At 38.4% G+C, this 23,695-nt stretch overlaps 4 protein-coding genes and 1 non-coding gene across 5 annotated transcripts in view; 2 read left to right on the forward strand and 3 right to left on the reverse strand.

Annotated features, from left to right (window-relative positions):
- LOC145436463 (putative mitochondrial import inner membrane translocase subunit Tim8 A-B) overlaps positions 1-11,427 on the forward strand; it is a 246,314-nt gene extending 234,887 nt beyond the window's left edge. Inside the window, exon 3 of the transcript XR_013914315.1 lies at positions 11,383-11,427. The gene's annotated coding sequence lies outside the window, so the exon portion shown is untranslated. The remainder of the gene's footprint in view (positions 1-11,382) is intronic.
- LOC145436458 (transmembrane protein 101-like) lies at positions 1,211-10,766 on the reverse strand. The gene is made up of 5 exons (XM_080313809.1): positions 9,019-10,766; positions 5,914-6,034; positions 4,820-4,982; positions 2,360-2,495; positions 1,211-1,606 (listed from the first exon to the last, which is right to left on the reverse strand). The coding sequence occupies exons 1-5, from the start codon at positions 9,141-9,143 to the stop codon at positions 1,390-1,392; spliced, it is 762 nt and encodes a 253-aa protein (XP_080169935.1). The 5' UTR covers positions 9,144-10,766; the 3' UTR covers positions 1,211-1,389.
- Positions 10,783-12,320, reverse strand: LOC145436462 (proton-transporting V-type ATPase complex assembly regulator TMEM9-like). The gene has a single exon (XM_080313814.1). The coding sequence runs from the start codon at positions 12,282-12,284 to the stop codon at positions 11,697-11,699; it is 588 nt and encodes a 195-aa protein (XP_080169940.1). The 5' UTR covers positions 12,285-12,320; the 3' UTR covers positions 10,783-11,696.
- A 2,694-nt stretch (positions 12,321-15,014) lies between these two features.
- On the reverse strand, positions 15,015-15,087 carry Trnam-cau (transfer RNA methionine (anticodon CAU)). Its single transcript has one exon. It is a non-coding gene; the product is annotated as a tRNA-Met (tRNA).
- Positions 15,088-20,141: 5,054 nt separating this feature from the next.
- LOC145436465 (beta-taxilin-like) lies at positions 20,142-22,337 on the forward strand. The gene has a single exon (XM_080313816.1). The coding sequence runs from the start codon at positions 20,180-20,182 to the stop codon at positions 21,617-21,619; it is 1,440 nt and encodes a 479-aa protein (XP_080169942.1). The 5' UTR covers positions 20,142-20,179; the 3' UTR covers positions 21,620-22,337.
- The last annotated feature ends 1,358 nt before the right edge of the window (positions 22,338-23,695 follow it).

A 23,695-nucleotide genomic window follows, 5' to 3' on the forward strand; every position in this document is an offset into this window, starting at 1 on the left:
TAATAACAGACTCCAGCATGTAGATATACGGTTACTCACGTGTTTTATTAGCAGTTCTTCGTGTGCGTGATCGATACATCTTTTTGCATGTATATTGAACTTTATCTTCGTTATTTGATTCAAGATAAATGGTCAATCAATCTGCCCTTCACCCAGTTAACAAAATGTAATCACTAGGGCAAGTTTTTGTTGCAGTGAAATCCGCGGAAAGTTGCATTTATTTATTTATTTTTGACAGAAGTTGCATTAAAAGACCACATTTTGCTCGGTTGACTAAAAAAAAGGTCATTTTACCAGCTCAGCTCCCGAAATACCCGTACTTCGGTGCTGATTTACGGTGTTTCAGTCGAATTTGGCCGTGTATTTCACCAAAATCGAAAATACTTTCATGAAAAATAAAACGAAAAAGTTGCAAAGAGTTGCATGGAAAAAAGTTGCAAAAAGTCACACTATAAGATTCCTTCAAACAGCTTAAAACAGCATTCTACATATCTTACGAGAAGTATTTAGGAAGCTGCCGGAAGCTGTAAAAAAAGTTGCAAAAACTTGCCCTACTAATCACTTAGCATCATCACTCATACTTCGAAAATCCAATTTGACTTGAATCGTGACTTGACTTGACTTCATTCGAGTCACCTTTAAAACTGGATTGACTTGACTTGACTCGAGTCAAAATGTGCAATGACTCGAGGTGACTCGTGATTCGAAGGTAGTGACTTGATCCCAACACTGAGTTCTAACACTTTCTGGCCCTATTTTCCAAGAATCAGGACTGATAGACGAAATACCAACAATGTGGTGACTTTACTACTCTTCGAAGTTACAATGAAATGTGTGTTTTGGCAGTACAAGTCGAGTCAATGCACATATTGACTCGAGTCACCAAAAAATGGTGACTAGTCATTACAACCCTGTCCTGTAAGGAAGTTTTTTTTTAATTATGTAATTATATGGCCCATCTTCACTAAAAAATATTTTATCCATGACAATTCCGTGAACTAGTGATCGACCCACAGGAATGGATGTACTGCAGTCCTCAAGAAATATCAATCAATTTCTTAATGTGGTCTGTAGTTGGGCATCTTCTGCTTTTTGATTGCATCATATTTCAAGTCATCAATTTATCTATACTAGACTTACTCTCATGTTGCAATTCGTTTACTGCTCTATCATCTGCCAAGAAGAGACTTGGGTCTGATTAAAAACTCTGTTCAGTGTCGTGCATAATTTATTATAGTCTTCGTAAAAATATGATTCTGCTACAAAAATTATGACTGTGCTACTCCGCTAAAATATAACCTGATTAACGAGCAATAATAATGTAGAGAGATTCAGGCCGTGGTTCCAAATCATCCTCGAACACTCAACCGTTGAAGAAACGGCCTACAATCAATCTCTGATCGCGTAATTGTGCGCTAGAACAAACGCAAAGCAAATGTCCGACGCTAAGATTCGAAAATGCGCCCACAGTTCCATGTAACCGCTCCAATAGCGGTAGTCCAAATTGATAAGAACCACCAGGAGCCATAAAACCAGCGCGAGCTTGGAGCCTACTTGAAGATTTGAGGCTGTGATGAAGCAGAGGGCGGAAATTGCAAGGAATACGCTGAAAAAATAAGGTCGATTTAAATGCTGGATAATTGACCCTAAGTTGGCAAACTTTTCAAATTTCTGCTCAATTACAGGTAGAAGTAGCAATTTCGTGTCAAAACTACTCATTGGGGTTATTCAAGAATAAAGTTTTCCTGGATTCCGGGGATTCACAGATTAAATTGTTAGGAAGCCTGATTAACACTGCACACCAAATTTGGCTCGATTCCAACTGGTAGATGTGAACGCACAGGAGTTTGAAAATCTTGAACTTATACTATTTTACTGTCAACACCATGAAATTGTTAGGTTGTCTAAAAGAACGATGCTTAACAATTATTGCTCACTTCCAGCCAATAGAAGCGAAGTGTTTGCAGTCGAAAATTTTGGATTCGCAAAAATAGCCTGGACGATGGGTAGTCCCAAGATTATTAATAAAAAACTTGAATAACTTCACTTCACGGGTTGAAATTGTGTCAAATTTGTTTTGCAACATTTTTTGTGGGACAACTCACAACTTTATGGGGTTGACAGTACAATTTGAAAAAAACAAATCAAAATTTTCAAAGTCCTGTGCGTTCACATCTACCAGTTGGAATCGAGTCAAATTTTGCGTGCGTTTTTTAGGCAGCGTAGCAATTTAATCAGTGAATCCCCGGAATATAAAGGTATTTTTGAACAGCCCCAACGCAGGCCTACAGTTGTTGGCAAAAACAGGCCTAGAATAATTACTTTTCTACTTGGGAGACGCCACTAGAAATTTACTCACCAGAACATGAAAACGAGAGGGTCCCGCACATTATTAAGACTAGACGGCAGTATATAGAAGAGTTTGGACTTTTCCGCGGACCACTCGTACAACAGATAAGCTTCCGCTATCAGACACACGCCGATCAATATGTGACCTGAAATGGAACCGGACTATGAATTGCGTCGATGTACATTGTAATATAATGGATTGTGCCGTCAGAGGAGGCCCGATCAGCAGAGAAGAACAACAAGAATATTTTCAAATTAGAGTACAATTAGAATTACAGCTACATCTCATTTTCCAAATTAGATTAGAATTAATGAACTCGTGTAAACTACTACTAGCTTCAGTTTTTTTTCAAATTAGACTACAATTAGAATTATAGCTACACCATGTTTTTCGACTCGAATTAGAATTATAACTTTGCATATTTTTCAAATTAAATTATAACTAGAGCCCGACCGATTATCGGCTCGCCGATATTATCGAGTCGATATCACGCTTGGAGAGAAATATCGGTATCGGCCATTGAAGGTAAAATAATATCGGAAATTTTTGTGACGTCACAACATGGTGGCAGGGAGTCAGAAAAGTCGATAGAAGACGCGAGGACGATAAATTATAAAAATAAATGGCCAAGCTGCATATAGTGCATACTGCATGCATACAGGCAGTAGGCGTGCCTATCTGAAAAATATTATAGATAACTAACCACCCTTATGCCCCACTGACTTTGTGGGAATCCCCCTGCAGTAATCGATCATCAAAAACAGAGAGCAGCTGGATGGATAGTTGTCTGCAGAAGATTTCAATCGAACTTCAATCATGCTGGACTGACCCTTGTGATGACAGACAAAAGCGTCGCGTCAAAACATTTCTCTGAAGATTGTGCTTGTGCTATTGGTTCGCTACCAACAGAGTTGATTATACCAGTAGTGTATGAAGTCGTCTGACTGAGGCCTGCGGGGCTACCATGATAGGAAATGTGCGAGCATAGAGGGCAAGGAAATCAAGCAAACGTGGGGTAAAGCCAATGATTGATACGAAAATTTTTGATTCCATGATGACATTGGCCAATTCTGACAACAGAGCGTAAAATATTGATGACTTGATTGTTGAAATGTTGGTCGTGGTCAAGGCCCAAGGGGGATGGGTGGAGCAGTTGCAGACGTGGACAATTTGAGTTGTTTTGCACATTCTTTTCAGCTATTTGTTAATGATGTGCTGAAGGCTCCAGGTGCACTGCCAGAAGAATATCAATATTAACATCAATATTTGGTGAAACCATTGAAGGAAAGACCACCTGCAAGGGAGCGGTGGAACCGAAATGAAGAAAGATTTCCAATTCTTGCTGTGCCACTAACTATGGTACCAAGTGAAAGACTGCTCACTGTGTTTAGTACTATATACATCATTTATGGAAGACCGCAGAAGTTCACTCCTTGGAGAAAGAGCCGAGAAATTGTGCTTCGTGAACTGTAATCTGCAACTTCTGGATTGGTGCTTTTGATATACTTTTATAGCCCTAAATCATTTATTTCATGTCCAAGCATATCAATGACTGTAAAGTTGTTGAAATAAATGCCATGAGGTGTTAAATATGGGCCTTGAGCTAGATTCCATATCTTTTGAATATCGGCTGAATATATCGGGGTTATCGGTGGAGGTACTGGATATCGGTCTTATCGGTATCGGCTCAGAAATCCAATATCGGTCGGGCTCTAATTATAACTAAAATAACTGAATTCACGAATGAAGTTCAATTCATATCGAATCAGATACCATTCTCTTGAATATGATGTGTGGCAAATGCGGGGTCGCAATGACTCGACTCGAGTCACGATTTTCTGATGACTCGACTTTTTTTCTCAAAATACGAAAATGACTCGACTCGAGTCATGTCGTATGACTCGACACTCAGATGGTCAAGACTGACATTTCATTGTAATTTCGAAGAATAGTAAAGTAACCACACTATTGGGATTTTGTCTATTGGTACTGGCACTTGAAAATGCGACCAAAAACTGCTAAAAGTGAGAGAGTTTGTGAGTGAGTGAGTTTAACAAGACTTAAACTGAAACTGAGCAGTCAACACAATGACTTGGACTCGGACTCGAGTCATAATACCATGACTCGGACTCGGACCTCTGCTCGATGACTTGGACTCGGACTTGACTCGGTGACGAATTGAAAATGACTCGACTTGACCCGAGTCAAAGCTATAAAAGCGAGTTTGGCTTGTGACTTGGTTATAACCTTGGGCAAATGGCTGTACAGCAAGCTTGGCTCTTATCACACTATACAGTTCTCCGGCAGTAATTTCAGGAAAATCAACAGGATTAGAATTAATGTGAGATCATATCAACATTTCACAAATTAGATTAGAAGTAGGTTACCGGCTTTCGTTCTAAATAGTTTAATTAGACAACTAGGATAATCTAGTTGTCCAAGTTTGCCGACAAATCAACATTTCCGCACCTAAACGCGCGTAGCCTCTGTTCGAAGATCTCGAATCTGTGAAACCGCTGGACAGCTGTAGATAGGTGGCGGTCATGGCTAGATTGCGGCAGAATATCTTCAGACGTACCAAGTCTCCGCTGCCGTTCCATAGCACGACTGAGGCCAGCGCCACGATAAACATCTGAAAAATCGACACAACAATTGTACTAAACCACAATGTACTCTGAAATAGTGGATGTATGATGTACCTCAAATGCGAAAAGTAAATTGTCTAGCTAGACTTTTACAAACTACATGATTTCCAAAATATGCAGCTAGAACTAGTAATGATCCCTTTTCAAATCTCTAAGAACTAACTAATAACTGATAATACGAATTGCTGAATAGCAAACAAGCTAAGAAATATTGGAGATAAAATTGGAATTTCAAAAGGACGTGGTCTCAAATGGGAGGGGTTTCGACCCTCAGAACTCCACACCCTGGCTGCGCCACTGTTAATAATGATGACTGTGAGCCAGGGTTGTGACCAAGTCACGAGTCAATCTTCCTTTTAAAGTTTTGACTCAAGTCGAGTCATTTATAATTCACCACCGAGTCAAGTCCGAGTCCAAGTCAGTGAGCAGACGGTAGAGTTCAAGTCATGGTATTATGACTCGAGTCCAAGTCATTGTGTTGACCGCTCAGTTTCCGGGTAAAGTCTTGTTAGACCCACTTTTTGTATCTCTGTTTGGTGATATCGAACGGTTTGCATTTACAATATACGAATTTTCCTCAATTTTAGCAGTTTCTGGTCACATTTTCAAGTACCAGTTCCAATAGACAAAATCGCAATAGTGTGGTTACTTTGATATTCTTCGAAATTACAATGAATATCGGTCTTGGCCGTCTGAGTCTCGCTTCATATGACTTGGTTCGTGTCATGCGCGATGACTCGAGTCCAAGTCGAGTCAATACACAGATTGACTTGAGTCGAGTCATTTCCGTATTTTAACAATATTCAACCGAACGCAATAAATTCAAACCAATTTTTCACATTTTTAAATAGCCAAAAATGTTCGTCCTAATATTAATGCTATGGGTGGAATAGCTACTAAAACAAGAAATGCACAAACCTGGATAGCCGCAAATATTGAAGCATCTCTCTTTTTGCGTTCGTCAAAACTCATCAGCGACCCAACCACAATCGAAAATCCAATGTGTCCGTAGATGACAACGTCTGGGATTCCGTGAGATCTAAAATATTCATACGTTTTGAAAATATTTCTCATTTTAGTTCATTCTAGTTGTCTAAATAGATTAATTGGAGCAAAATGATGTTATCGTAAATCTAATATAATTTGTCAAACGTTGCTATGCTCCAATTTTAATTCTAACCTAATTTCTGGTTGTCCCAAAAATTCTATAGGAGAACATTATCAGACTTGGACAACTATAAAATTTTCAACTTAGATTCAAAGGCTACAATTAGAATTACAGCTACATAGTTATTTCCGAATTAGCTTATAATTAGAAATAGAATGAAGTATAATTTGATATCAACTGAACTTGATAGCATTGTATTTCGTACTAATTCAGAATTTACTTAAATTTTCAAGTTTCTCCAAATTCAGAGATTCGTATATAATTTTGAAAAAATGCGTAGCTATAATATAATTATGATTCTCATTCCATTTGGAAACGCCGTCGATTTTTAAATTGTCCATCTCTACATTCCACTGGTCTAATCCACAAGATGTGCAGCGTTAAACCAGGATTGTAATGACTCGAGTCGCGATTTTTTGGTGACTCGACTTGACTCGAGTCATTTTTTCAAATGCGTAACATGACTCGACTCGAGTCAATTTTTCTATTGACTCGACTTGTACTCGAGTCGCTGTGCATGGTATGACTCGAGACTAGGACGGCCAAGACAGACATTTTATTGCATCTTCGAACAATAGTAAAGTCACCACATTATGGGTATTTCGTCTATCAGTCCTGATACTTGGAAAATAGGGCCAGAAACTGTTGAGAACGAGGAAAATTACGATATTATGAATGCGAGACATTCCATACCACTTGAGCAGAGTTGAAAAACGTGGATTGAACTCAAAACCGACGAGTGAACAGAATGACTTGGACTCGAGTCAAAACACTAAGACTGACTCGGTGGTGAATTGAAAATGACTCGACTTGACTCGAGCCAAAACTACTAAAGTGACTCAGAACCTTGTGACTTGGTTACAACCCTACGTTAAACCATTGACGTAACGTTTTAATGCGCGTGCCACAATAATATAGCTGCATATAGTCGCAATAAGCCGTGACATAGTGCTGTTATTCAGGTGTAGCTGTAGTAGAAGCAATTTTAGAGCATACGGTGAGCTATCAGTGCAGAGACTCTCTCAACTAAGCAGCCTACACAATGGTTTGAAATTCGATATTGGAGCTCTAGTTACAAGTCTGGCTGCAGGTGATCAATTCAGTTGGAACATAAAAGGTTCCTGTGCAAACGAATCGAATACAGAATTAGTGCCACTTAAAATCTGGTATTGCAACCCTATTTGGCCTATCATGATGCATTTACATCATTCACTTAACCTAGTTCACTGCACAATGCATTGTGAGAGTATGTATATATCGATCAGAATTATAGCTACACTGATGTTTTTTCAAACTAGATTAGATATATAGCTAAACAGTTTCTTCCAAATTAGATTAGAATTAGGCCTATAGCAACACCGTTTTTCCAAATTAGACTAGGATTAGAATTCTAGTTTCTTCCAAATTATATTAGAACTAAAATTATAGCTGCAGTTACTTTCAAATTAGATTGGAATTACAGCTATAGAGTTTTTTTTTAATTCAAAATCATAGTAGAAATAGAATTATAGCTGAATCATTTTCAAATTAGACTATAATTAGACTTATGTCTCAGGTTTCTTCAAAATTAGATTAGAATTAGGCCTATAGCAACACCGTTTTTCCAAATTAGACTAGGATTAGAATTCTAGTTTCTTCCAAATTATATTAAAACTAAAATTATAGCTGCAGTTACTTTCAAATTTGATTGGAATTACAGCTATAGAGTTTTTTTTCAATTCAAAATCATATTAGAAATAGAATTATAGCTGCATCATTTTCAAATTAGACTATAATTAGACTTATGTCTCAGGTTTCTTCAAAATTAGATTAGAATTAGGCCTATAGCAACACCGTTTTTCCAAATTAGACTAGGATTAGAATTCTAGTTTCTTCCAAATTATATTAAAACTAAAATTATAGCTGCAGTTACTTTCAAATTTGATTGGAATTACAGCTATAGAGTTTTTTTTCAATTCAAAATCATATTAGAAATAGAATTATAGCTGCATCATTTTCAAATTAGACTATAATTAGACTTATGTCTCAGGTTTCTTCAAAATTAGATTAGAATTAGGCCTATAGCAACACCGTTTTTCCAAATTAGACTAGGATTAGAATTCTAGTTTCTTCCAAATTATATTAAAACTAAAATTATAGCTGCAGTTACTTTCAAATTTGATTGGAATTACAGCTATAGAGTTTTTTTCAATTCAAAATCATATTAGAAATAGAATTATAGCTGCATCATTTTCAAATTAGACTATAATTAGACTTATGTCTCAGGTTTCTTCAAAATTAGATTAGAATTAGGCCTATAGCAACACCGTTTTTCCAAATTAGACTAGGATTAGAATTCTAGTTTCTTCCAAATTATATTAAAACTAAAATTATAGCTGCAGTTACTTTCAAATTTGATTGGAATTACAGCTAGAGAGTTTTTTTTAATTCAAAATCATATTAGAAATAGAATTATAGCTGCATCATTTTCAAATTAGACTATAATTAGACTTATGTCTCAGGTTTCTTCAAAATTAGATTAGAATTACAGCTAGTTACTTCCAAATTACACTAGAATTAGGTCTATATCTAGGCCTACACCATTTTTCCAAATTAGACTACAATTAGAATTATAGTTAGTCTCTTCAGAATTAGATTCGGATTATAGATAAACACTTTCTTGCAAATTTGACTAGCGTTAGAATTATAGCTACACAGTTTCTTCCAAATTAGATTAGAGTTACTGAATTCGAGAAATTAGACCAGACTTAAAATGAGAGCGTGCAAACATTTTACAAACTAGAGCAGAATTACACAACAGGAATTGTATAGTTATTCAAGTCTGCACCGACCCCGCATTGACACAAACCACAAACCTGTTTCTTCCACCCCACTCTCCAAGCAGCATAGCGGTGCTGATGGCCTCCCAGAACGGGAATCTCGGTATCAAAAACCGTGTCGCGGAATATATGAACCTCTTCACCTCCCTTTCAATCCCCATAGTTGCTAGGAGTTAGATTTTAATTTCTAATAGGAAAAAAAAAAACATGATTGTGAATCGCTTGCAACAAATGAATCTTTAACAAGAATATAATATTCCACATATCTGCGAGACTTCAAATACCACCGCACACAAACAATATTAAATTCTGACTCGCTAAATTGTTGTACACTAACAATTAACAGCAAAAGTGGTTCAATGCAGTACACCTACAAGAGGATATTAGTCACAGTATTTACTAACATAACAGGAACTGCTTTACTGCAAATAGATGCAATGAAAATATAGATTTTCTAGAACTTACAACAGCGATAAAGTCAGCAATGTATTTCAGAGTCATAGTTTACATAATATAGCCCTACGCTAGATATTACGTAAGGTAGCCTACTAGTATCAAAGTAAAGTATTTATGTTGCGTCTATAATTCATCACGATTCCAAGCCAAATTGCAGAACCTTGTAAAAAAATGGTTAAATTTCAAAATCTGTGCGAAATTTGAAAAAAATATATAATCAGAACACTCGCACTTTCATTTAAGTTGTATTATATTCAAGAATTGCAAAACTCCATATTTCGGACCACTCTGTGCAAATAATTTTAAGAGACTCCGTCATGCAGACTCTCAATACACAATTGAATAATATATTCATACTTAAACCCGAATATGTTAGGCTGACACTCGGCACTTGCAATCGTTAGCAGCTAGTAGAGAATTAAAGAACAATCCAGCCTATAATAAACATTAAACAATGTTCTTTTCAATTCTCTAGTACGCTGATAGCTGTATATCAACAAAGGTCATTTTACAATTCTCTACTAGTTACAAACAATTACCCCTGACGAGTGTCAACTGAAAATATGTCGGTTTACTTCAATATGACTATATTATTCAATAGCAAAAAATTTACACCAATAGTTCAATCAATAAGCTCAAATCAACTCAGAACCATATCTGTATCATACCAAGCAAAGCTGCAACATTAATTAAACTCAAATCACTTTAGAAACATATCCGTATCAAATCAAGAAAAACTGCAACAGTTGCACATATACAATCCATCATACAACAGCACTTGTCCTATTCTTGATTAAATATGACCGACACACTTTCATAAATCCACAGATGATGGCACAAATAAAAAGACTGAAAAACAGCGGCTCAGGTAAACCAATAAAATACTATATCGCAAATGTCGGATCCATTAGATATTCACGACCAGAAAGGAATTTTGGGCGTTGCCCAAAGAATAATACCAATGGCACATTATTTAAGAGTGCATGGCTGAATGTCAGGATTTGGTAACTTAGTATTCATAGACCGTAACCTCAGCAAACCCGATATCAGACATGCTAAACTAATGGGTCTAAATACCACTATTTGACATAGAAACCGATTACTAATTGCGGACCCTTGAGTGGGAGTGTCAAAATAATGGAAAGTGATTACTTAACTTCATTACTTGAGTAGATTTACAGGACAGAAATTGAACGCAAGTATCCTGCCAGTACAAAGTTTTGACAAATATGAACATGGGAAGCAAACGAAAGAAATAGGAAGACTGAGTCTTTTTCATTCATCTAGGGTTACCATATGTCCTCTTTTAAGAGCATTTTTCCTCTGTTAACAAGAAATCAGGGTTCGCTACAAAAAAATACGAAAAATACGCCCCGATGGATATTTCCAGAGATCGGAAAATTTACATTTTTTTTAGTCAACCCATGTATTATAGGGTATTTCGAGAGCAGGGTCGGAAAATAACTCTTTTTTTAGTCAACCCAACACTTTTATCGAAAAAAATGCCCAAAATCACCAATTTCTTCCTCCGGAATTATACCTTATAAATTTTTTTTCAAAAGTGTCCACTTTTTTGGATCTAAAAATATGGTAAACCCAATTTTACACTCTCGCTTTTGTATGATTAGAATCATAAATTTATACTCTTGAATAGTATATTCATATTGAAATGAACCCAAATATTTTCAGCTAACACTCGTCAGGGTTAATTGTCAGCAACTAGTAGAGAATTGGAAAGAACATTGACCTTAATCAAAATACATTAGCCCAAGCTTTGTCAACGAAAGGAGTTCATGTACCATCTTAAAATAGTACATTGAATGCTCACTTATTTGAGATCTCATTTCACGCTGGTGACATCATCTTTCGAGATACGATTGTTGATATACAATGTTCCTTCCAATTCTCTACTAGTTGCTGACGATTATCCGTGACGAGTGTCAGCCAAAAATATTTGGGTTCATTTCAAAATGAATATACTATTCAATTGTATATTGAAGTTCTGTACCTCCAAGAAGCTCTTTAAATTTATACTCAAGTACAACTGGAAGAAGTAATTTCCATTAAAGTATTCTAGGCCTGGTTTAGCTTCAAAACAAAAAAGTAATCTCAAGTCTTAACCACTTGATATATAGCGTAAGTCGGCAAAATATACTTGAAGATCTTCGTTACTGACGCCTTATGACTATTTCCCAATATTGCTGCATTTCACAGAGGTAGGATTAATCCAATATCAAACATCACAACTCCGGAAACAATCATTGCAATATATCCCTTGAACTGAAGACTTTGTCTCGCTGACTTTTGACTTGACGCTTCCATTGCGACTGTGCTGTGGTCAGCCTTTGTCCAATTGATCCCGAACTTGAATGCCGGTTACGCATTGCAAATTCCTCATTGGTGTTTGTCGACGTAGAGGGCTGTTCGGACATTAATTGCTGAGTTTCAGCTTGCGCCGATGGTTTTCTTGACCGATTTACTATTTCCGCAATCCACATGAACAGCATATACGCGAAAAGCAGTAAAATAATCGTGATGTAAATCAACACCACAACCTCCATGGTTCGAATGCTTCTGACTTCATAGCTGCAGTCGCATCCTAAGCAGTATTGGTCCATGATTGTTTTGTACGTAAAATTAACGTGGCACAGCTGAATCTCACACAAGCAGGACTCCTTTGTGAGATTAGTCGTGTAGACTTTCAAGGGTATGTCGATCTCACCCCTTGAAAACTCTTTGCATTGGCACAGGCATCGTATGTCATTGTATTTTGACTCGCTCTCACCCAAAGCTGCATTTCGGGAAAGTGTGTTTACTAACACAGCGAATAGCAACAGATAATTCATTATAACACTGGGAAATTGCAGAGCCAGAGTCAAATAAATATCAAAACTTTACATCTTTAACCTCAATATACAATTAAATAATATATTCATTATGAAATGAACCTGGATATTTTCGCCTGAAGAACATTGTACATCAACAATCTTCTCACCTCCTTGCCTCGGTTGTTCGAATATTCATGCCATTAATCAATGATACAATTGTTGATATACGATCTTCCTTTCAATTTAATTTAGATTCATTCCTACCTTTTCAGTTTATTGCAATCTTGTAGTGTTTTACATCGATAAAATTGTAATTTGAGACACCTAGACTGGTAATATTAATATATTTCTTATAGTTGCAGGTGTCCAGATGCAGCCTTTCTGGTTTATTTGACATCCAAGCATGCCAATGGCTGTTGTTAAGTTGTTCAAATAAATGCTATGATGCGGTGGAAATGCGCCTTCAGCTAGATACCATATCTTTTGAATATCGGTGAATGTACTAGAATCGACTCATTCTGTTCCATCATTACAAAATTAAAATTGCTATTAAATTCAGCATACTCATTTTTAGGCACTTCTTCGATGGCAGTCAGAGATCGGAAAATGTTCACCATGATCACCAATGAATGTTTTCCATGAACACGAACAAAAATTTATAAACGTCAAAATAAATTGTTTTTGTGTGTCTTTGGAGAGACGGATATTAGGGTTGGGGTGGGGGGTATTAGGGTGGGGGCTGGGGGAAAGGGAGATTGGAGGTGGATTAGGGTCAAAGTTGGGGTTAGGTATCCCAAGATCAGGGTTGGGGGATGTTAGGGAAGGGGGATATTAGGGTGGGGGAAAGGGTGATTGGAGGTGGGTTAGGGTCAAATTTGGGGTTTGGGTATCCCAAGATTAGGGTGGGGTTGGGGGGATATTAGGGTTGCAGGAGGGGGGATATTAGGGTTGTGGGAAGGGGGATATTAGGGTTGGGGTTAGGGGGTATTAGGGTTGCGGGAGGGGGGTATTAGGGTTGTGGGACGGGGGATATTAGGGATGGGGGAGGGGAGGTGGGTTAGGGACAAAGTTGGGGTTAGGGTATCCCAAGATTAGGGTTGGGGAAGGGTGATATTAGGGTTGGGGGAAGGGGTTATTAGGGTTGGGGTAAAGGGGATTGCAGGTGGGTTAGGGTATCCCAATATTAGGGTTGGGGAAGGGGTATATTAGGGTTGGGGGAAAGGGAGATAGGTTAAACCCCGGTTAGGGGTAATCTAACCCCAACTTTGAACCTAATCCACCTCCAATCCCCCTTTCCCCCAACCCTAATATCCCCCTTTTCCTTAACCCTAATACCCCCCCTCCCCAACCCTAATATCCCCTACCCTAACCCTAATATCCTCCCTCCTGCAACCCTAACATCCCCCCTAACCCCAACCCTAATATCCCCCCTCCCGCCACCCTAATATCCCTTTCCCGCAACCCTAATATCCCCCCTCCCACAACCCTAATACCCCCTACCCTAACCCTAATATCCTCCCTACCGCAACCCTAATATCCCATTCCCATAACCCTAATATCCCCCTCCCGCAACCCTAATACCCCCCTCCCACAACCCTAATATCCCCCCTCCCACAACCCTAATAACCCCGTCCCGCAACCCTAATATCCCCCCTAACCCTCTCCAAACGCAAAAACAATAATTTTGACGTTTATAGATGTTTATTCGTGTTCATGGAAAACATTCATTGGTGATCATGGTGAACACTTTTCGATCTCTGACTGCCATCGAAGAAGTGCCCATTTTTACAGGTGAGGATATGAGCCACACTAAAATACTTCTAAAATCTACATGCCAGACATCAACTATTTCACGAACAAATCTATAATAAAGACACATCAATGTGCTAACGAATCTGAGTCTGTTGCCCAGTGCCAGTGGCAGTCAGCCACACTTGGTCAGTCAGTAACACAATACAAATTTCTCAGAGTGAGCAAATATAATTTATAACGATAAAATTGAATAATATATTCATATTGAAAAAAACCCGAATATGTATTTATTCATCTCAATACGAATAGAATTCAATTGTATACTGCAGTAACGTACCTCCAAAAGTCTCTCCATAACAATAACAACTTCATAAGCACTCAAGCTTGTTTTTTCTATTTACACGACTTATGACGGTCTACTTCAACATATTAAATTACGTCAAGTATAAAGTAGTATTGCGAATGTAATTTCGAAATTGCACCATTGTCAATGCGATGATTATAGCTCCAGGCGTCGATAGTCAAACTCATCTCACTCACGATCTCGAAGTTAGGCCGCGAAAAAAAGTGTATTACTGCAAAACTGCATAGTTGGCCATGAAAATGAATCGATTTCAAGGCCAAATTGTCTGGCAGTATAATATTTCACAGATTATACACGGAATGGAACCGAACAACTAGCTTCAGTTTTCATGTTGAACGCACAGCGGCACAGGTGGTAACTGGTAAGTGACTTGTTTACGAGGTAAAATATGCATAAATAAATACAGAACTCTGTGATTAAGACGCGTGCATGCGTAACGATAAAGTTTGTAGCTGTCAGCGTTCTGACAGTCGATGCTAAATCGCCATAGTCGCATTTTTATCAGGAAAACGATTCGGAAGTTTGCTGAAAAAAGACTGTTAGCGCGCCAGCATCTTCTAACGGTTTGTATTTCTCGACGCTAGGGCTTTAAAGAAGCCTGCGACTAACAAGAAGGCTACCCCGCAAAAGTATGCCTCGAGTGAGGATCGAACTCACGACCTTGAGATTATGAGACTCACGCGCTGCCTACTGCGCCATCGAGGCTACCTGTGGCAAGTGATGGTTTATGTCCAACGATCTCTCGGTTATGGGCCAGCAGCCCAGCACGCTTCCGCGGCACCACAGAATTTCATCCGTTGCAAAACACCGTAAGACTGCGATACAATGAAAACATACAATGGTGTGTTGGGTGAGACGAACGTCCTGAGCGAGTTCTTGATGGACAGTTCCACTGACGACAATTGCGTTTTCCAGCCAGAGGTGGTCAAAGTAGTCAAGAAAGCGTCTCATGTAGAAGTAGAAGTAGCGACGCTAAAATCTACTCAAGTAAACAAGTATGGAAGTAGATGTGAGAAGCAGTCGTAAACACGCTCTCATGGGCTGTCAAAAGCCTGAAACTAAGCCCTTCGGACATTGCAGAGAGCTGGGTTCATGCTGTTCAGTACAAATTTCCACACGTAAGAATTAGACCGCATCGTGGTATGCAAATCATAGTTTTGCTTTGGAGAAGCCACAGAACTCTATTTCAGATAACATTGAATTGTGTCCTCTGTCGTATTATAAGGCCCATAGTTAAGACAAAAACAATAGGGAGTTGCACCAGAAATTTTCGCGATGATTGTTGCGCGAAATAAAACAATATGGTAGCTCGCAACCAAGGCTTTGGAGCCGGAGCAAGGATCCGGAGCCCCGGAGCCGTACATTTTCAGCGGAGCCAGAGCTCTACATAAAATTCAGGAGGAACAGGAGCCGGCACTGGAGCCGGTTATATGATGACGTATTTCATAAGTTGCTATGCTTTCTGATGGCTGAATTCACATATTTTTTCGATAATCGTTATTATAAATTGAGAATTGTTGCCTCGTTGGCACCACCTTTTCTAACTAACCAGTAACTAGCTGTGTTTGATTGTTTATACACATGGGCCAAACCTGGGTAGGCTGGATTTGCCGCGCTTACTCCGTATTACTGTCGGTAGGCTATACCCTCAAATTCGTAATCAGCACAACACCTATGGCCATTGGCCAATAATGCTGTTCGGAAAATAATGAAAACCATGCATGTCACAGAACGGGATTGCTTATGTGAGATGGGCAATATACCTAGTACTGAGACGACTATGCGACGCCATAGGATATAACCATAACATTGCTGCCAGAGTTGGATCAATTACATTATTTCAGTTCAATTACAATTACAATTACAATTACTTTCATGCATGTTTCAATTACATTACAATTACAATTACTCCATGCTAAAAATATCAAATTACAATTACAATTACAATTACTCCTTGCATGCTTCAATTACATTACAATTACAATTACAATTACTCCTTGCATGCTTCAATTACATTACAATTACAATTACAATTGCTGCTGTTGAACATGTAATTAAATAATCATAAATTCAACCGTGCTCCTTGACAACCGTAGCGTCGTAATTAACAACAATTCAAGTATTCATGTTTCATTCATGATGCGCAAATACCCGTTAATTAATAAAAAGAAAAAACGTTTTCGAACTATTCCAGTATGCAGTATGTCGTTGAAAAAAGTATTATAATAATTATATGCACGTGTTGGATTTGCGTATATAGTATATAATTAAAGAAATATTATTATTTTTATCGAGGGACGTTGGAATTAGGATGAGGAGTAAAAACAAAACCGTGCTTTGTCAGATAAGACGTTATATAATATCCAGTGGTCTGGTTAGTTAGCCAGACGAAGTAACGATGCAGCATCGTGATCTGAAATCGTATTGTAGATTGCCAACCCACGGATAGATGCGCAAGATGTGAGTCACGGATGAATGCACCGACAAACGTAATGCAGAGCCGGCTAAAAGCAGCAAACTTTGTAGTCCTAGAGCTGGCGATCCAAATTTGATGCATCTGGTCTTTTTCGTAAGCTATTGATGCACTAATTCCGAAAATTAAAATTAAAATCTCGTCAGGGCAATGTAACTGCTCCAAAATAACCGTTTAAGGCCGACTGTTCTGAAAAGTGAGAGCGCCGCAGCAGCATGACCACAACAATGACCAATTACGCCCAGCGATTGTTCAGAACAATGCCGATTCCCAGACTTTCACGACTATTTTGGGATGGTACCATTGCCTGGAAATATACTTTTATTGCGGAATCAGTGCGGTTAGGACCATACATATCAAATTTCGACGCTTGGATCGCCAGCAATTGGACTATCAATTCTGCTGCTTTTAGCCGGCTCAGCAGTTCGCTTTTCGGCGTATTCAATCGTGAGTCACGTGTTGCGAATCCATCCGTTGGTTAGTAATCTAATAATTGTATACAATGGCAGCCGAGGCCAGCATAGCGGTAAAAATAAAAAAAACTCCGCCTGCAAGGGCGCAGTCAAGGGCTTCCGCGAATGGATCCATCAAATTCCTTGTCGACATTTAAAGAGAATGCATTATAAGTCAATTATTTTATGTTGTGCTTGTCAGGTCTCAATAGCAATTTAATGTAATTGAAATTGTAATTGAGCAAAATTTTTGTCAAATTACAATTACAATTACAATTACACAAAATAAAAATGCTTCAATTACAATTACATTACAATTACATTGAAAAATGTATTAATTACATTCAATTACAATTACAAATTACAATTGATCCAACTCTGATTGCTGCACATGTTGATTTAGAGGCGCGCATGCCTCACTCACGCCGATAAACATTGTCTCCTTTCTTGATTGGATGAGCAAATGCACGTTCTTCGTTGATAGTTTTTTTAATCGTAGCGCCAAATTCATTCAAGCGCACGATCGTTTACTCCCATACCGATTTGCGAACGCAAACAGGGAAATGCATCGAAGCAGTGCATCGAAGCAGTTTACTGGACCACGACCTGACATATCGAACTCGCCTTCCGACACATGCCACCTCTTTTTGTCACCTGTGCTTTTATATTCTCTTCCTTTACTTTTCATTCGGTGTGCTAACTGTGCTAATGCCTCAGTACATTTTACATCGCCTAGGCTCGGCCATGGTGGGTATCTGATTTTCAAAACTACTCCAAGTCGTTTCGACACCTTCCTATCTTTCATTGTGCCGCAGTAGAGAGAGAAAGAGAGAGCCTGCACTCTACAATAGCGTATGTTTACAAATTTCAAGATCCATTTTTCGAATTGCTAGGAAATCAAGTTTTTGTAAAATTTTCTTGTTTTTGGTCGTATCTTGGCCACCTTTATATGTTTTTGAAATTGTTTCAAAGTTAGTCATCGCCAAAATATGGCCGAAAGAAAGTGAAAACTTTCTCAGCTTTTCTCAAAATATGTAAATTGGGTAGAAGCTATAGTATACTTTGATTCCACAGCCACGTTTATAAGAATCATAATAATCGTAACAATCGTCAGACTATATTTTCCTCTGAGCAAGACACACACAATGTACAATGCGATAATACACATTGCGAATTGCGATGTAATAAGCAGATAGGAGGATTCATCAACCTCGACCTAGTGATCCGACGATCGGCGATTATTGAAATGTTGATGAGGTATTAGAAAAGACAGAAATCGATTCCACAAAACATATTGTCGATGTCCAAGTTTACGGTGGAGTCATCAAATTCATTAATCGTAACACAACAGCTATCCCCTGGGAATAGTGTACCAAGTACTCGTCCTTTTATGAACATTGGACACACAACTGCTCATCCGTGACAAATCGTTGAAAATGCTCAATGTTCAGTTCATGCTTGCTGTTATCGAACATCGATTCGATTTAGTATCGTTTATCTGCGGGTAGTGGGTACGGTAGTGGTGTTCTGCTTCTTGTTGTAGACTTAAAACATTAGTAGTAGCGACTGGTGATTCGTAATCTTCGCATGAGTCTATCCTTAGATGATTTTAACTTCGTTGGTCGCCTATTCATTCCTTGCACTCTGGCGCGTTTTGCAATTCGAAGTAATGGCTATATTTACTCTTTCATAATTCATACTCGGAGTATGATGCACCTATTAACCTAACCAAGGTCTTATAGCTTACGGAATGTGGGTAATTGATGATCTTATAACTGAGAACCTGAGTGCAAAATTTGAATTGAACCTGATTCGATCGAAAGCTATCATTGATATAAATCAACGGGTCAGGTTACTGACATTCCATCAGTATTGCCTCTGGGGCTCGGGACAGTGAACACAAAAACTCCAGCGTAGAAAATATACAATCGATTTTGTGGGTTTGGTCGTGCAGTGTACTTTTTTTCATCAACAAACTATGACCAATCGGGTTTCTGCATGAACAATGAACATCTCAAAATATAGATGGTGTTTGTAATTGGTTTGGGTTAGTAGTGTGCATTATCTTTACTCAAAAACCCATGCTAATCCTATAACAATCTTACCTTAATTTTACAATGGCCTCACCAGACTTGAACAAGTTCGATTGTTGTCACATTAGACTAATTAGTGCAAAATGCCGGTAATCGAATAAAGGAATAATCTAATTAGTGAAATGTTTCTTCACGCTCATTTTAATTCTTTCCTGTACTGTAAATACTACAGTAGCGCTGCAGTGCGAAACGAACCAAGCTTGCTGTACAGTCATTTGTTATTCTCGTTCTTATGAACTGTGATTTGACAGCCTACGAGCTGAACGTGATCTTTGATGTATTTCTTTCTAATTCAAAATGTAATTCAATTTCCGGGCTTTTGCTTATTTATCAATTCTAATTCTAATATTATTTGTAAAAATCTGCGTAGCTATAATTCTAATGCCAATCTAATTCATAAAATAATGTGTCGTTATAATTTTTATTCTAACGTAATGTGGAAAAAACTGTAGCTATAATCTAATTTGGAAAATACTCTGTAGTTATAATTCTAATTGTAGTTTAATTTGGAAAAAAATGTGTAGCCATAATTGTGTTTATAATCGAAATTAAAAAAAGATGAAGATTTTCTGATTTGATGGAAACTGAAATAGATTTTTGTTGTATTCATTTATAGGCTAGTACTGAAATGAATTCAATTTCCAAGTTTCTGCAAATTCAGATATGCCAAGTCTAATATAATTCCAAAAAACTGTAGCTATAATTGTAATCGTAATCTTGAAAATTTGGAAAAGCTCCCATTATTGTTTTGCCATTAACACAGATTAGTATTTTAAATCATGTCTGAGACTTTAATGGAGAACCCCGCGCCTACAATGGACGACTCTAACAAGGAAAATGGGAGTGTCGTCGCTGAGACGGAACAGCCCGCCGCAGAAGATCAAAACCAAGCGATGCCTGCGTTAGAACTAGCGGAAATCGACGACGCCCCTTGCCACACACCGACTAAGGGGAGCACTCCCAGAGAAACATCATCAAGCAGTGCTTCGCCTGTACCTGAAGAACTGGAGAGGCCAAAGCGTAAAGTCAACTTAGGCCGTGACATCAGCCTTATGATGCAGGCTTTAAACAGCTTGCATAGTCCCGAGGAAAAACTGGCTGCTTTGTGTAAAAAATATGCGGATTTACTCGAACAACAGAAGGCGAAAGACAAAAGAATGAGGGGTATCGAAAGAAAGCTTTTAGTTTCGGGGAAAGAAAAGGAACATGTTCAAAAAGAACTGAACAAAGCAGTCCTCGGTAAATCTAGGATGGAAAGCTTGGCACGCGAGTTGAACAAACAGAATAAACTGCTCAAAGAAGAGTCTCTACACCTGAGTATGAGTCACACGAAAGAAAGAGAGTTGGTGAGCGCTAAATTTCAAACGGCGACCGATGAAATTTCGGGAAAAATCAACGCTATCGCCGATCGTAACGAGGTTTTGAACGAAAAAAACCGGGAAATGTCCGATAAAATAGAGAAATTACTGGAAGAAAGTGTTACGCGTGAAAAGATGGTTCGAAAAGTTTTGGAGCAGAGAGATTTGCAAGAAAAAATATTGGAGTTAAAGGCTAAAGAGGCTGCGGAGGAACGCGACACGGCGTTGAACGTCATTAAAGAATTGCGTTCGCAAATGGACAAGTCCAAAGAGCTGTACGAAAACCAGGAAAAGGAGCTGAAAGCTCAGATTACTTTTTACTCAAAAAAAGTGAACATGTTTCAATCGACTCTGGATAAGAGCAACCAGGTTTTCAGCACTTTTCGCTCGGAAATGGACGGGATGGGAAAAAGCGTGAAGACCCTCGAAAAAGCGACGGAATATTGGAAAAAATGCTGCCAAGACGCGAATCGCGAGAACGGGAGACTGTTGGCGCAGTTAGGGATGAAAAACGAAATGGTCACGCATTTGAACGGCAAGGTACAGAAGTTATCGGAATTGTGCCGCGCTCTGCAGGTTGAACGTCACGAGCTAGCTAAATCTACGATTAAACCAGATAATATCGAACCCACTGTGCTGGAATCTCAAGACAAAGACCCAGTAGATATATCCGAGGCTGTTGAACAGGATTCTAGTCAAGACCTTTATGTATCTACAGTAGCAGAGCACGGTGATGATGATAATACGTCTGAACCGGAGGAAAACGATGAAGATTGCCCCGAATCTTTTGAAGATTGTGCTTCGAATGATGGAAAAATTGATGATTTGCAACCGCAGAGCGCAGATTCAGCGGATGCTTGAAACTATGATGATTTTGCACAATTTTTACACTGTCCTAATGCACGGGTTGAATACGGCTGATGTAATATTTTCAACTAATGTTCCCGATCGTACGTGTATGGCCCCAATTATCAAATCTCGAGTCCAAATCCGTGGTGGTCTTTGGTTGAAAATGACGTATTTATCAGATTTTCACAATAGTGTTGGGTGCGAACCGGTTAGACTGCATTTTCGGGTAGTAACTTGAGATTTAGCGTCCATTCTGATGGTGAAAGTGAGTCATATATAAGTTATCCATTGGACAACTAGATAATTGTACTCACACCAAAATGATAGTAATCTAATTTGAATCCAATTTTGTAGTGCGAAACAAGCCAAGCTTGCTGTACAGACATTTGTCATGCTTTTGAGAATGAACGCTATAGTATTCGTAAATTTTCAAGTTGCGTAAGTCTGGTGGTACCATCCCGAGAAATCAAAACCGGTGGTGCACAGGAACATGACCCGTTGCAGTACACTCTAGGGATGTGCCTCCGTAAGTATTGATGCATTTACCAGAGATTAGCAAATTTGGTATTTTCAATTTCATGATCAGAATTAAACTTGTATCGCGTCGGTATCCAAGTCCTACTCTGATGATAATAATAATAATATAATAATTTATAGAGCGCCGAATATAACAATATGTCATTACTACACTAGGGCGCTGTACATAAAAGGCAATAAAATATAAAAGTAAACGATATGTATAAAAGACGAAGTGCATAGTTGTGATGGCTAAAATTCGATCAAAAAGTTTAGATGTACATAATGTCCCAGTCAATATCTAGCTTCTAAATAATCGTGAATCCCCATCTGATCCAAATTTGGGCAAAATCATCAAAATTGTGTGTTTCGGATCAAAATCCATGCTCATCTCTAGTGTTTGCTCATTTTCCCCCATCGGAGAACAGTCAAAGCGAAATTTAGTACCTGAAAGTGCTGTTTGCCCAATTTTCATCCTTCACTACAGTGAGAATCTGAATAATGCACAAATTATATTTACAGTATTTTTGTGAACAGTGAAAATTTGCTCTCTCTAGACTACGGTTGAAAATTTTTCGTTCCATTTCGTTTTCTATAATTTCGAGGCCCTCGTCATGACTAGAGCCTGATCGACTTGAGCCTATACCGATATTCAAATGATACTGCATCTAGCTTGATGCGCATTTCCAAAACTTCGAATCATTTATTTGGCTGCATCTTGATCGCCTGTAAGCTGTAATAGATGAATAATCCCAGTTTAGCAGTCTAGATTATAGTTCTGTAATTCCCCAAACTACCATGTTGTTACTCTAATGGCCGGTACGGATATCTCTTTCAGAATGTGATAATTACTTGATATTATCAGGCTCTAGGTATGACCGTTCCGCTAGGCTAAACGAAGATCTCATGGTAGCCGTATGTAGCGCGACGCGTAAACTCAACCTTAATTAACGAAACTTTTGTGACCTTATGACGAATTTCCATTGATTTGCATGTTTCTCGGGTACCTATTGATGTGTTTGATGCATATTTTCTTTTCACGGCGTGTTCTTGTGTGGAATAAAATACATTTTCTCTACCAATCGTTACGGGTGATGATATTTTCCAAGGTTCATCCCGTCAAAGAGCTTCGTTTAGGTACGGAACTTGAATATTCAATTGGATAATGTGCTCGTATTGAGATGAATCCGAATATTTTCTGCTGACACTCGTTAGAGGTAATCGCCCGCAACTAACAGGGTTGAAATGACTCGAGTTGTTATTTTTGGTGACTCGACTTGACTCAAGTCATTTTTTGAATTGACTTGTACTTGAGTCATTGTGCATGACTCCAAACAAGTCTTCCGACTCGAGACTAGGACTGCCAAGACGGACATTTAATTGTAACTTCGAAGAATAACAAAGTTGACACTCTCGGTATTTCGTCTATCAGTCCTGTCACTTGGAAAATAGGGCCACGAACTGTTGAGACTGAGAAAAATTACCATATTACGAACGTGAGCCATTCTATATCACTCAAGCAGAGTTGAAAAAGTTGGCCGAACTGAAAGCTGCACAGATGGCTTGGACGTG

The sequence above is a fragment of the Botryllus schlosseri genome, chromosome 3 (genome assembly GCF_051294905.1).
Source record: "Botryllus schlosseri isolate E-star chromosome 3, Bs_hap1, whole genome shotgun sequence".
Classification (NCBI taxonomy): Eukaryota; Metazoa; Chordata; class Ascidiacea; order Stolidobranchia; family Styelidae; genus Botryllus; species Botryllus schlosseri.

What these genes read in the sequence shown, in the direction of transcription:
- LOC145436458 (XM_080313809.1), bottom strand. Translation starts at nt 9,143, where the DNA reads ATGGGGATTGAAAGGGAGGTGAAGAGGTTCATATATTCCGCGACACGG. An exon ending in CAGAGGCTACGCGCGTTTAG is followed by an intron (nt 2,496 to 4,819) that starts GTGCGGAAATGT and finishes GTTCCATTTCAG; the next exon opens with GTCACATATTGATCGGCGTG. An exon ending in CCTCTCGTTTTCATGTTCTG is followed by an intron (nt 1,607 to 2,359) that starts GTGAGTAAATTT and finishes TTATTTTTTCAG; the next exon opens with CGTATTCCTTGCAATTTCCG.
- LOC145436462 (XM_080313814.1), bottom strand. Translation starts at nt 12,284, where the DNA reads ATGAATTATCTGTTGCTATTCGCTGTGTTAGTAAACACACTTTCCCGA.
- LOC145436465 (XM_080313816.1), top strand. Translation starts at nt 20,180, where the DNA reads ATGTCTGAGACTTTAATGGAGAACCCCGCGCCTACAATGGACGACTCT.